At 42.1% G+C, this 13,950-nt stretch overlaps 1 protein-coding gene across 2 annotated transcripts in view; it reads left to right on the forward strand.

The window, feature by feature from the left end:
* The window catches only part of syn2b (synapsin IIb), a 209,895-nt gene that overhangs the window by 9,582 nt on the left and 186,363 nt on the right, over positions 1 to 13,950 (forward strand). Inside the window, exon 1 of one of the 2 annotated variants that reach the window (XM_062038235.1) lies at positions 4,689 to 5,477. The exons of the other annotated variant lie outside the window; for it this stretch is intronic. Within the exon in view, the coding sequence (XP_061894219.1) occupies positions 5,035 to 5,477 (443 nt within the window). The 5' untranslated portion in view covers positions 4,689 to 5,034. Of the gene's footprint in view, positions 1 to 4,688; positions 5,478 to 13,950 lie in introns of those variants that run through there. 2 annotated transcript variants of the gene reach the window in all.

The raw sequence follows: 13,950 nt of genomic DNA on the forward strand, positions 1-13,950 counted from the left end.
TGTAAAAAAAAAAAATCCAATTTTTATGGTTAATTTACTCTAAATTTCTACTGTAATTTTTCTATTTTTTTTCAAATAGGTTATAAAACTGTAGAATTGAAGACATTATCTGTAAATAAACAATCCGCCTGTTATTTTAAGTAATATGCCAGTAATGACAAACTATGTATATTTCTATTTTGTTTACAGGAAAATACCAAATTAATTATACATAGCATTTTCTGTTTTCTTAAATTACTTTCAAATTCATGTAAAATTACAGTAATTATCTTTCATTAAATATGTAGCTTGTTATATAAAAGTCTATGTCCATACTAACAATCTAACAATAAAGGTATTTTTCTGCAGAACTGTTTGCATCGTCACTTTATTAAAGGTGGTTGATCTCAAAAATTCAGAAAAAATCTGTAAAATGGTATTTTTCTGTGGAACTGCCAGCATTGTCACTTCATTAAAGGTGTTTGATCGTAATAATTTGGAAAAACTCTGTAGAATAAAGGTATTTTTCTGCAGAACTGTTTATCGTCACTTTATTAAAGGTGATTGATCTTAATAATTTAGTAAAAATCTGTAAAATTAGGATATTTTTCCGCAAAACGTTTCATGAAAATTTCTGTAAATATAATGTTTTTGATCATTATTTGTTTCACAATGTTTTACTTTAATTTTATGGTTTTCGTTTGGCAGCCGTAGCTGCCGGTAGATGACCGTTTTTTTACAGAATTTTTTTTTACAGTGTATGTTTTTTTTACTGGTGCACAAAATTAACAGTGCATGAACATCACCTTGTTCAAAGAACAAAACCAACACAGTGCATGAACTCACAACTAAATACACACCTGCAAATCAGATGGAAAATTAGAGGGAACATTGTTTGGGGGTATCCATAATACGCCGATAGGGAGAAGTTTTTATTTGCACGATGAGTCGGGTGTGTCTTGACCTCCGCGGTGGAGGCTACGCCGAACCCCTGAGGCCGACTCACCGAACCCCTAGGGTTCGATTGAACTCAGGTTAAGAACCACTGGTATAGAGCTACACATGAGTTGGCTTACTGTACGGAACAGGTAGTTGCGTTCTGGCCCAGAACGCAGGTTTGCTCTGGCTTATGAAGCCCAGGGAGCTCATCAGCGACAGTAGTGACCTACTGCAGCCGGAGTGGCGCACGCTTGGAGGTGCGCTCAGCGCAGCGCACAGATGAATGCGCACTGGTGTGCACCCAGGCCGTGACAACTTTGGCTACAAAAAGGATGACGTCGACCAAAAATGTATGTAAAAAATGTGGAATAGGGTTGTATGGTATACCGGTATTAGTATAGTACCGCGATACTAATGAATCATATTCGGTACTATACCGCCTCTGAAAAGTACCGGTCCGCCACCCCCCCGCACCCCGGTCGTCGTCACGTCGTGTCATTGTTGGTTTACGAGCAGAGGAGCATGTTCGGCAGCGCACACACACGGAGTACTTACAAACAAAATATGTGTGTAGACGGAAAAGGGAGAACGGACCCATTTTTGCTTAGAAACTAACGATAAAGGTGAAGTTATAACACTGAAACGCACTCAGGAAGAGGCGCTTTAAGACATGGCTAGCTAGTCCATCCGCAGTCTGCAATGTTGTAGCTACTTCTAAATCACTAATCCTCGCCCATGGCAACAAATAAAGTATGTTTCTTACAAGTATCATTTATCAACATTTAAAACACTTCCTTGTGGTCTACATAACAAGTAATGATGGTTCTTTGGTCAAAATTTTGCATAGGTTATATTTTACAGATCATCTTTATGCCGCTTTGGGACCATCTCTTCAGGATGCGCCGTTTTGTGGGCGGTCTTACTTATGTGGCGACACTTTGATAGTGTCTTCTCCCTGTCATCTTTGTTGTATTTTTTACCGCTTCCATATGGAGTCTACTGACAGATATAAATTCAAACTATACGCTACTTTGTATTAGAAATGGCAACAATGTGCATGAAGGAGTTTATTGACTACAGCGTCGGACTACAATGGCGTACCCGCGCAAAGCCCTTTGGGTAAATCCATACCATATATGGATAATCCGCTGACGTCACACTTGGGAATGATGTCACCAAATGGGCATATTTTAAACGGCTCGTTTCTCTGAAGTATGAAGGAAAGCAAGATTTTTTTATAAATATGTCCGCAATGCCTCCATGGTTTGATTTCACATTTTCGGGACTTATGCAGATCCCAAATGCACAACAGCAGGTGCCAGTAGTTTAGACAAGTTGGTTTTGCATAACAGGGTCCCTTTAAATTCAAGCAAAAAGGTTGATGCTTAACTCTGTTCTGTGTTTTAATACACAGTCGTGGTCAAAAGTTTACATACACTTGTGAAGGACATAATGTCATGACTCATGAGTTTCCAATAATTTCTGGATGGGTCAAATGCAGAGGACAAATTTCACCACACCTAGTGTGTGTGACAATCATTGGTACTTTAACTTAACTTTAACTTTACACATACAAACTGTAGCACACAAAAAAGCACATTTAATAAAAAACATTTTTATTATGGTCTTACCTTTACTTATAAATTAAGTCCATGCACCGCTCCTTTTGAACAAAAGCATCAATAACTTGTTTATAGAAGTCTTCCTTTTTTTTTCTTTTTTTGTTGTTGTCCTGTCCAGCTTCTCAGGCAAATCATATAGTTGATGTAGATGCCCATATCGGCTGTTCAGATTTACTTTACAAAAGAGAAGTGTAGGATAATTCTCTTGTTGCCTTATTGTTACTTTATTAAATGTATTTATATTATCATTTGGTGCAGCCGGGCCGGAGCAGGAGGGGATAGAAAGAGGAAAAAAAGGAAGACAGAGGGAGGAATTGTGGGGACAGGAGGGGGATTAGACAGAGAGACAAAAACAACAGCAAACACAACAACAACAATAGAGCAATATCAGCAAATACGACATGTATAAATATGATGGTAAAAGTAATAGCAAATAAGCAGTTAGCGAAAAAATAAAAATACATTACACTAAAAATGGAGCAATACGAATACCAATAGAAATAGCGCTATTGATAATGAACAATAGCGCTACTGATAATGAACAATATTATATTATAGAAGTCTTCCTTATCTTTCTTCAGTTTTAAAAGTCTCTCTGTCTCAATGGAGATCTTCATTTATTACCTCCTGCTTCGATTGAAAGTCCAGTTTAGAAAACTGTTTTATTTTAGATATGTAATCCTCCATGTTAAAAGTTCAGGCGAGAGGAAAAAATAAACGATCGCTGCTAACTGTTGCTGCTTGTTGTCACTTCTTCTGCAGCCGAGTAGTCACAAGAATGATATCTGGGATCACTACCGCCCTCTACCACCAGGAGGCGGGATTACTGCGAGCCTCACCCAGTGCGTCTTCGCAGCCGTTTTATGATTGCTCAGCACAAGAAATACGTTACACACATACAGTTGTTGACAAAATACACTGTACATTATATACCTCAGCTAACTAAACTATGGAAATTTATAATATAATTCATATAGCAATACGGTCTCACTGCAGAGCAGGCCAGCAGTTAGCCGAGTCATTGCGCAATCCATGGCGAGGCTCAACTGGCTGGTGACTCACCGCAAGTCTCTTCTCAGTATTTGAACGGCACATGTGAAAATTCAGCTATTTTGAATAAAAATAATTTGAAACTGGTGAAGTTAAATGGAAAATAACTTTATAGTATAATCACTGGATACATATAACAATTTAATATATATATTTTTTCTTTTTACATTTTTTTTCTTTCCATGATGGCACGTGAGGCCCCGCCTCACCTGCCTCCCACTGGGATGTCATCACCATTGGAACCACTCTTAGGATTCTTTTAAACAGCTAAGAAAGGATATCACATTACACACAGTGGTTCATAAAAAGCAAAGCAAAGTCTGCAGCTCTAAATCAGACTGTTATAAAATCCTGAAGTGAGCTATATCAAAAGGTTAATATTGGTGGTGGGTACAGTGTGATACTATAACACGCTTCACAGAGATCATCTGAAGTGTTCTTTAGTTGAAATCTCTAAGCTCTTCTTTAAATCCTCTTCCTTTTGTGTCTTATTTTCTGTCAAAAAAAAAAAAAAAAAGCAAGCTTAGTGCAGATGCAGAGCGGTGCACCTCTCGTGCTGTAATGAAGGCAGACACACAGAGGAGGAAAGATGCGTTTGTTTTAGGCTGAAAGAGACACCTCAACAAATAGCTGCTGTCTGTGCCGCAGTGACTCTGGAAAATCATAATCCTCGGAACCAAATGAATCAAATCAGCATGCAGGAATACTATTGGTGTTTGCATGTGTCAGTCCTGTATGTGCTGCAAACAGGAAATTAGGTATTGACCAGAAGGCATGCGGGATTTACTTCATGTTGATAAAAGAGGATGGCACAAGAAGGAGGTGCTTCCATTTGCCGTACGCCATCTCATGCGTGCTCGCAGGAAACCCCTTTCCACTGCTTGCACACGGCACACAAGCGCTACCGGGCTGCAGCACGACACACACACACACACACACACACACAGGCATACAGTGGAGTGGTGTATGATGTAGGAGGAGGATGACAGGAGGGAGGAGGGGGTGCGTGTGAGTGAACGTAAAAGAAGGAAGGGAGGCGGGGGGTGAGATAAGCCGAGCGTGCAGCATCCCTTCAGCAGCATTCGGCTTGCAGGAAGTCAGGAGGCGGCAGCAGCAGCAGCAAGAGTTTTGAGGGGGGAACGAGCAGCAGCACCTCACCCAAAGGGGGCGACGCCACACCTCTCTTGCAGACGCACAAACAAACACGTGAAACTGTGTGAAGCTCAGGGGAAAGGAACGACACTTTGGAGATCAAGGCTGCGTCCATCGCTTCATCCATCCATCCCTCCATCGCTGGGACTGATATGCTCGCTGCCGTTCGTCTAACCTCTAACCTCGCGTCGCCGTAGCCGTCTCAGCCTGCCCGCCCTGCCCGCGTGTGTGCCCGTCGCCTCATTTGACAACTGACCAAGAGGAACCGAGACCGGAACCCCACTCTGCCATCATGAACTTCCTCCGCCGCCGCCTCTCCGACAGCAGCTTCATGTCCAACCTGCCCAACGGCTACATGACGGACCTCCAGAGGCCGGACCCAACTGCGCCCCCTCCCCCGACTGCCTCGTCCCCTTCCCAGCAAGGACCCACCACCACCACCACCCCGTCCTCGCCGGCCCCGGCCCAATCTCCCACCAAAGCTCCGCCTTTGTCCCAGGCCCCGGCCAGCTCGCCGGGCCCTCAGGAGCGCCGCCTGTCCCAGCAGGCTCAGCAGTCCCCGCAGGCCCAGTCCTCCTTCTCTGGTGGTTCCTCTGGATTCTTCAGCTCCATCACTAACGTGGTCAAGCAGACAGCCGCGTCCGCCGCCGGGTTTGTGGAGCAGTCGGCTCCTTCTCCATCCCTCTCCAAGAAGTTTAAGACCCTACTGGTCATTGACGAACTTCAGCATGAGTGGTAAGTCACCTCAGGCTTACTGAAAGGATGGTGGCGTGCTTTGGCTTTTGCTTTTGCTGAACCGTGCACACACGCATGGTTTGCTATTCTGACCATTTGGTATAGATCAGCAACTATGTACCCTTACAACCTGGCAAATGGCATGTTCACGGTGCGCTCACCTGCTTGTGTGTGGATGTGTCAGAGAGCTGTAAGTAAGTGGACGGCACAAGTTGCCTAACGGGTTATTACCCTTATGCTAACAGCCCATACATCACCCACTGTCATTGAGGAGCCATGTAGCGCTGAATAAAACATCACCCTCTACGAGAAAATTGTTTAATAGGTCTTCTATGGCACCTCACTCGCTGCAGTCGGTTTCAGGAATTCCATTTTTTAAGGTCACAGATTTGTGCCTAAGTGGATTTTACATAGCTTCACCTGGCTGTATATTTGTTGTTGAATGTGTTGCAACCTGCGTGGTTCAGTCCCTGCATTTCTGTGCTGCTCAGGACTCGAACCTGGGTTGCCGGCATGAGAGACTAACTAACTAACTAACTACCGAGTTAAAAGCTCGGGCTCGGAACCCGACAGCCAGTACTGCTCTTGAGGTTATCAGGGAGTGAGGACACTGGTCTCCCTAAACCTCTCTCCCACTGTAACCCACGTGGGTCAGCCAGGGATTTTAGCTCGGTAGTTAGCACACTTGTCTCTAATTCCGGCGACCCAGGCTCGAGTCCCGGGCGGAAGAGAAAAGCTGTTATTGGCAATAGTCTCTACCAAACTGGGGCTGTTTTACCCTTGAACCAGTTCAATGTTTTGCAGTACAACATATTTATTTTATTTATTTGCTGATAGACATAATTTTATATTACATTATTGTTTCTTTTGTTGATATCAGAGTCCGTTCTGCAAAAAGGTTATCCCCTAGAACAGTGGTTCTTAACCTTGTTGGAGGTACCGAACCCTACCAGTTTCATATGCGCATTCACTGAACCCTTCTTCAGTGAAAAATAATTGTATTTCATTTTTTCAAATTCAAGACAGTTATATGTTTTTGGTAACACTTTAGTATAGCGAACATATTCTAAGTAACAGAGACTTAATTTAGAGTTATTTGGACACTAGGGAAACTAATTCTAAGGAGTAAAGACTTAATTTAGAGTTATTTGGTTAGGGTTAGGGTCAGGGTTAGAGGGTTAGGGTTATAATAAGGCCATGCCGAATAAGGCATTAAGTACTTAATAATGACTAGTTAAGAGCCAATATGTTACTAATTTGCATGTTAATAAGCAACTAATTAATGGTGAATATGTTCCCCATACTAAAGTGTTACCATGTTTTTTTTTACTGGTGCACAAAATGAACCGTGCATGAACATCACCTTGTGCAAAGAACAAAACCAACACAGTGCATGAACTCACAACAAATTATACACCTGCAAATCAGTGTGACTTCTGCTGTTGCCGTATCCGTAATACACCGATAGGGAGAAGTTTTTATTTACACGAGTCGGGTGTGTTTTGACCTCCGCCGAACCCTTGAGGCCGACTCACCGAACCCCTAGGGTGCGATCGAACCCAGGTTAAGAACCACTGCTCTAGCAGTACACAGCTTATGGACAGGGACCCACAGTTAAAATATACATCATCATATAATATACAAAATACAGTACAATACATTTCAAAATCTACCCACCAAATACCCATTTACAATTTCATTTATAAATAAAAAAGGAATCTTTAAATCCACCAAATCAGTCTCAATATCCTATTATTCAAATTTGATTAAAAGGTTGCACCTTGAAGATCTGTGATAATCTCATCATACATACAGAGGTCAAGACCAAATTTATGCGACAAATGTGAATTCCTTAACCATGAGGGGTGTGCTAAATATACTAAGCATAATATTGTAATAAATTTAGCTTAAAATGCTTTTTAAAAATGTTTAAAGAATGTGATTATTTTATAGAGCTATCAATCTCATTCCAAATCATCGGGCCATACTAAAGCTTGTACACTTAAGATGACGATTTTTCCCTCTTAATAAAGGTTTACTTCTAGTGTTATGTCTATGGGAAGTAGTGGTCACTGGAATGAGCTGGCAGAGTCTAGAATTTAATCCATATACTACGTTATAAATAATACAAGCACATTGATTTGTCTTTTTAAAGATTAAACTCAATAAACAATAAGGTGTTGCTACTGGAAGCCTGAGGTTAAGTGACTTTATCCAATATTGGTCAAATCCATCCATCCATGTTGTTTTCTGGTTATTCTGTTCTGGGTCATGTTTGGGGCTGGAGCGTATCCCAGCTAAACCTAAGGGGAAAGGTGGACTATATACTGTGTATATATATATATGTATATATGTATATATATACATACATACATACACACACCATGATCCGGAAAACACCCAGAAATGACGCAGTAACCCAAGGAGGAACTTTTTATACATATTACTAATAACTATGCTAATTGAGTCATAATCAGATAATTATTTTCAGGGTCCATTTACACAGGAACATTCTAATGCTATTTATGATCAGATTAAATACATTTTACCTATGTACACGTGGCTATAGTGTCATACTCTTGTGACTGTTTTGGATTTGTGTTGTTTTTTCACGTGTGTGTGTGTGTGGTGTTCAAGTTCCTGTCCGGTGCTCTTATTTTGTATTGTCACTTCCTCTGTCTTGCCATTTAGCATTGGCATTCACACCTGTCACTGATCGGCAACTGGGACACACACGTTTTGGTTGCCAATCTTGGCTGGCATGATTTACTCCCTTTGCTTTAGTATGGTGCAGACAGCGGCGCTATATTCGTACTGCTTCACAAAGTCGACTAAATGGTCTGTCATGTTTTTAAAGATCCATTTCTTTAATTCAGTGAATATCATCCACTTCTTCTTCTCAGCAGTGTCCTTCACACTCCCTTTCTCACTTCCCATTGTGAGGTGTCAATCTCTAGCTATGAGCTAACACTACCAACTGAGACCAGGGGCCGTACTTATCAAGCTTCTTAGAGTGCCATTTTACACTTAAGTCCTGAGAATTTGCGAAATTTAGTCCTACTCTCAAACTTAAGAATAAAAGCTTTTTGTCAACGTTCTTAAGTCTAAGAATCACTCCTACTCTCCACGATATTTAAGAGACCTTCAGAGGTGTCTTAAGTGGTTAGGAGTTGCCAGCAGGGGATGGCACTGAGGCGAGAGAGACGTGCGCGAACGTTCAGGGAACGGAACAATGTTTTTGTTTTTTTTGATGACGAGCAGCTGATCAAACGGTATCGTTTAGACAGAGCGGATATTATTTTGGTCACAGATTTAATACTTTTCGATTCCTTGTTGATTTCTGCATGTGTCTGCAGTGGGCTAGTATATATAGAGCCACCCACACCAGTTTCAAATTAGTTGCCTAATTAATGAATTGGAAAGAAAATGTTATGACAGTAGCGTATGTGTGTGGCCGTGGGGTGAGTGACGTCAGTGAGTGTGTGGGCGAGAGAAGAGAAGAGAGGGAGCGGTAGCGTGAGTGCCGGCGGGGACTAGTTTGTTTTGTATTATTTTGTAGTTTATTGTCAAAATATACACTCCCATTGTCCACTTAAATATTTCCAAGATATTTCTTTATTCTTAGACAACGGATTCCCTTCCGTGATTGGTCATTTCTATGGACACAGAAATGACGTCACCTAAAATTCCGTTTACGGCACATAGTAATGTCGTAATTCAGCTCTGAGTGTGACACTTAAGATTCAGTCCTACACTTCGCTGAAAGTGTGAGTAAGACACTTGATAACTAACTTTTAAGTGCAGCTTTCAGCGAAGAATTTATTTACTCTTAAGTCAACTCTTAACAGACTTCTTAGGAGTAATTCTAAGAAGCTTGATAAGTACGGCCCCAGATGTTTTGGGCTGAATTTACAGGGTTCACTGTGGCATTCGCTATGCCAACTAGCGGTGGGGCGTCTCGTGACCCACATTTTTGTTTGCGACCTTAAGTATAAAAATAAAAACATTACATAAAAATGTTGACACAAATTTTGCATCAGTTTTCGTATACCATCCCTGTGTAACTACATTAGTCTGCTTGCCAGCACTAATTAACTGCCCAAAGAAAGACATCGGCGTGTTTTTTACTCAGTTTTGTTTTTTCCATCTATCCATCCATTTTCTTCCGCTTTGGGTCACGGGGGCAGCAGCCTAAGCAGAGAAGCCCAGACTTCCTTCTCCCCAGCCATTTCGTCCAGCTCCTCCCGGGGGATCCCAAGTCGTTCCCAGACCAACCGGGAGACATATTTTTCCCAACGTGTCCTGGGTTTTCCCCGTGGCCTCCTACCGTTTTGGACATGCCCTAAACACCTCCATTGAGAGGCGTTCGGGTGGCATCCTAAGCAGATGCCCGAACCACCTCATCTGGCTCCTCTCCATGTGGAGGAGCAGCGGCTTTACTCTGAGCTCCTCCCGGATGACAGAGCTTCTCACCTAATCTCTCAGGGAGAGCCCCGCCACCCTGCGGAGGAAACTCATTTTGGTCGCTTGTACCCGTGATCTTGTCCTTTCGGTCATAACCCAAAACTCATGACCATAGGTGAGGATGGGAACGTAGATCGACCGGTAAATTGAGAGCTTTGCCTTCCGGCTCAGCTCCTTCTTCACCACAACGGATCGATACAGCGTCCGCATTACTGAAGACGCCGCACTGATCCGTCTGTTGATCTCACGATCCACTCTTCCCTCACTCGTGAACAAGACTCCTAGGTACTTGAACTCCTCCACTTGGGGCAAGATCTCCTCCCCAACCCGGAGATGGCACTCCACCCTTTTCCAGGCAAGAACCATGGACTCTGACTTGGAGGTGCTGATTCCCATCCCAGTCACTTCACACTCTGCTGCGAACCGATCCAGTGAGAGCTGAAGATCTTGGCCAGATGAAACCATCAGGACCACATCATCTGCAAAAAGCAGAGACCTAATCCTGCAGCCACCAAACCAGATCCCTTCAACGCCCTGACGGCGCCTAGAAATTATGTCCATAAAAGTTATGAACAGAATCAGTTTTAACTAATATAAACCAACATTTATATAGAACATTTTGGTAGCTTATTGTAATGCTTGTGTTTTACTGTGTACAAAAATAAACAAGGAAGGGCACAGTTTACCCCTACTTGCAGTTTTTAAAATGATTAATTTATAGCTTATGTACAGTAACACTCCAGTCCTGTTAGTGATGTTCACAATGATACTGACAGACAAACAAAACAAATCCTCTATTGGCCTTCCGGGTCTGCGCCAATAACAATGATTTTCTGCCTTCGCTCGGATGTAGGCAACAAACCTTGAATATCAACGTCTGAATGTTCAGTCTTCTAGAACAGTGTTTTTCAACCACTGTGCCTGCGGAACACTAGTGTACCGTGAGATACAGTCTGGTGTGCCGTGGGAGATTATCTAATTTCACCTATTTGGGTTAAAAATGTTTTTTGCAAACCAGTAATTATAGTCTGCAAATTATGTGTTGTTGTTGAGTGTCCATGCTGTCAAGAGTTCGGCAGATTAACCGTTTAATACTCTTCCATATCAGTAGGTGGCAGCCGGTAGCTAATTGCTTTGTAGATGTCGGAGGCAGCGTGCAGGTGAAAAGGTGTCTAATGCTTAAACCAAAAATAAACAAAAGGTGAGTGCCTCTAAGAAAATGCATTGAAGCTTAGGGAAGGCTATGCAGAACGAAACTAAAACTGAACTGGCTACAAAGTAAACAAAAACAGAATGCTGGACGACAGCAAAGACTTACCGTGGAACAAAGATGGCGTCCACAATGTACATCCGAACATGACATGACAATCAACAATGTGCCCACAAAGAAGGATAAAAACAACTGAAATATTCTTGATTGCTAAAACTAAGTAGATGCGGGAAATATCGCTCAAAGGAAGACATGAAACTGCTACAGGAAAATACAAAAAAAGAGAATAAGCCACCAAAATAGGAGCGCAAGACAAGAACTAAAACACTTTACACAGGAAAACAGCAAAAAACTCAAAATAAGCCAGGGCGTGATGTGACAGGTGGTGACAGTACACCTACTTTGAGACAAGAGCTATCTCGTGATGCATGCTTGGTTATGGTTTAAAGTCATATCCAACAATTGCGACAACGACATTTTACTGTCAACTGAGTTTCGATTTTCAATGATTTCCGCTGGTGGTGTGCCCTCGGATTTTTTCAACGCAAGAAAATGTGCCTTGGCTCAAAAAAGGTTGAAAAACACTGATCTAGACTCTGCGTCCTTGAAGTCAGCTATTGGTCATGCGTCGTTCAATAAGAATCCTCCATCCAACAAAGCTAGATTATGGTGGTGAAATATTTAGTTGCTTTTGTCACAAAATGTCACAGTATAAAGACCCACTAAAGTTGCAAACCCCATTACAGTAATTACAGATTTCCTTCACAACCCCGAGAGGATTATCTATGTCTGTTTTCTATGCATGCATGACTATTTATATTCAAAGGGCTTCCAACACAGCGCTGGCCTGAATGTGAACGTGAGCTCTGCAGTATGTTAATCCTGCGTCTCTTGCTGCGAGTGTTTTGGTGGCATATGATTAGATGGCTACCACCCATGATGTAGTGACGACTGAATGTGAGAAGACGCCTCAGCCTGTCTACATATCCATAAAAAGCAGCATTTGCATGCAGGACCAATCAGAATGCAAGCTGCGGTGCATACATTTAATCGGAATAATACATGAATTAGAAACTGTAACTGATAATGTAATAGGCCATCATGATTGCATTGTTCATGTTACTTGGAAGTTCTAGTTCTAAACACACAAGGCCTGAAAGGTCAACTTTAATTAGAAACGGCATATCAATGTATTGTGATAGTTCGGCACAGTAATGCAGTAAAATTGCTTCACTGAACCTAATTACAAAATCCTCCCATTTTAAGTAGACAATATTTCATTGTAAGTGCTCAATTTGAATATTAATGTCCCTGGTCTGGAGGTGCTTAGAGACATAACTTTGCTTCTAGCAGAAGGGTCGCAGACTAAATGTTATTGATTTTCCACTCAGCACGGAAGAATACTTTACACACCTTGCCACCATAGTGTGTTGAAAGTGTGTTGTCCAAAATATAGCTTTAAAGTTGGAGTTTAGACTGTTTAAAGGCCTACTGAAACCCACTACTACCGACCACGCAGTCTGATAGTTTATATATCAATGATGAAATCTTAACATTGCAACACATGCCAATACGGCCGGGTTAATTTATAAAGTACAATTTTAAATTTCCCGCCACACTTCCGGTTGAAAACGTCTAGATATAATGACGTATGCGCGTGACGTCAACGGTTGATACGGAAGTATTCGGACCCATTGAATCCAATACAAAAAAGCTCTGTTTTCATCCCAAAATTCCACAGTATTCTAGACATCTGTGTTGGTGAATCTTTTGCAATTGAACAATGAAGACTGCAAAGAAGAAAGCTGTAGGTGCGATCGGTGTATTAGCGGCGGACTACAGCAACACAGCCAGGAGGACTTTGAGGATAGCAGACGCGCTAGCTGAACGACCTCACCTTGACTTCCTCCGTCTCCGGGCCGCCAACCACATCGGTGATCGGGTGAAGTCCTTCGTCGTACCGTCGATCGCTGGAACGCAGGTGAGCACGGGTCGTGGTGAGCAGATGAGAGCTGGCGTAGGTGCAGAGCTAATATTTTTAGCATAGCTCTGTCGAGGTTCCGTAGCTAAGTTAGCTTCAATGGCGTCGTTAGCAACAGCATTGCTAAGCTTCGCCAAGCTGGAAAGCATTAACCGTGTATTTACATGTCCAGAGTTTGGTAGTATGGTTGATCTTCTGTCTATCCTTCCAGTCAGGGACTTATTTGTTTTGTTTCTATATGCAGTAAAGCCAGATGCTATCACGTTAGCTCAGTAGCTAAAGAGCTTCACCGATGTATTGTCGTGGAGATAAAAGTCACTGTGAATGTCCATTTCGCGTTCTCGACTCATTTTCAAGAGGATATAGTATCCGAGGTGGTTTAAAATACAAATCTGTGATCCACAATAGAAAAAGGAGAGAGTGTGGAATCCAATGAACCCTTGTACCTAAGTTACGGTCAGAGCGAAAAAAAATACGTTCTGCACTGCACGCTAGTCCTTCACTTTCACGTTCCTCATCCACGAATCTTTCATCCTCGCTCAAATTAATGGGGTAATTGTCACTTTCTCGGTCTGAATCTCTCTCACTACTGGTGTAAACAATGGGAAAATGTGAGCAGTTGTTCCTCCGGTGTCGTCACGCTACTTCCGGTAGGGGCAAGGCTTTTTTTTATCAGAGACCAAAAGTTGCGAACTTTATCGTCGTTGTTCTATACAAAATCCTTTCAGCAAAAATATGGCAATATCGCGAAATGATCAAGTATGACACATAGAATGGATCTGCTATCCCCGTTTAAATAAAACAAAATAATTTCAGTA

Source organism: Entelurus aequoreus, linkage group LG26 (assembly GCF_033978785.1).
Source record: "Entelurus aequoreus isolate RoL-2023_Sb linkage group LG26, RoL_Eaeq_v1.1, whole genome shotgun sequence".
Lineage (NCBI taxonomy): Eukaryota > Metazoa > Chordata > Actinopteri > Syngnathiformes > Syngnathidae > Entelurus > Entelurus aequoreus.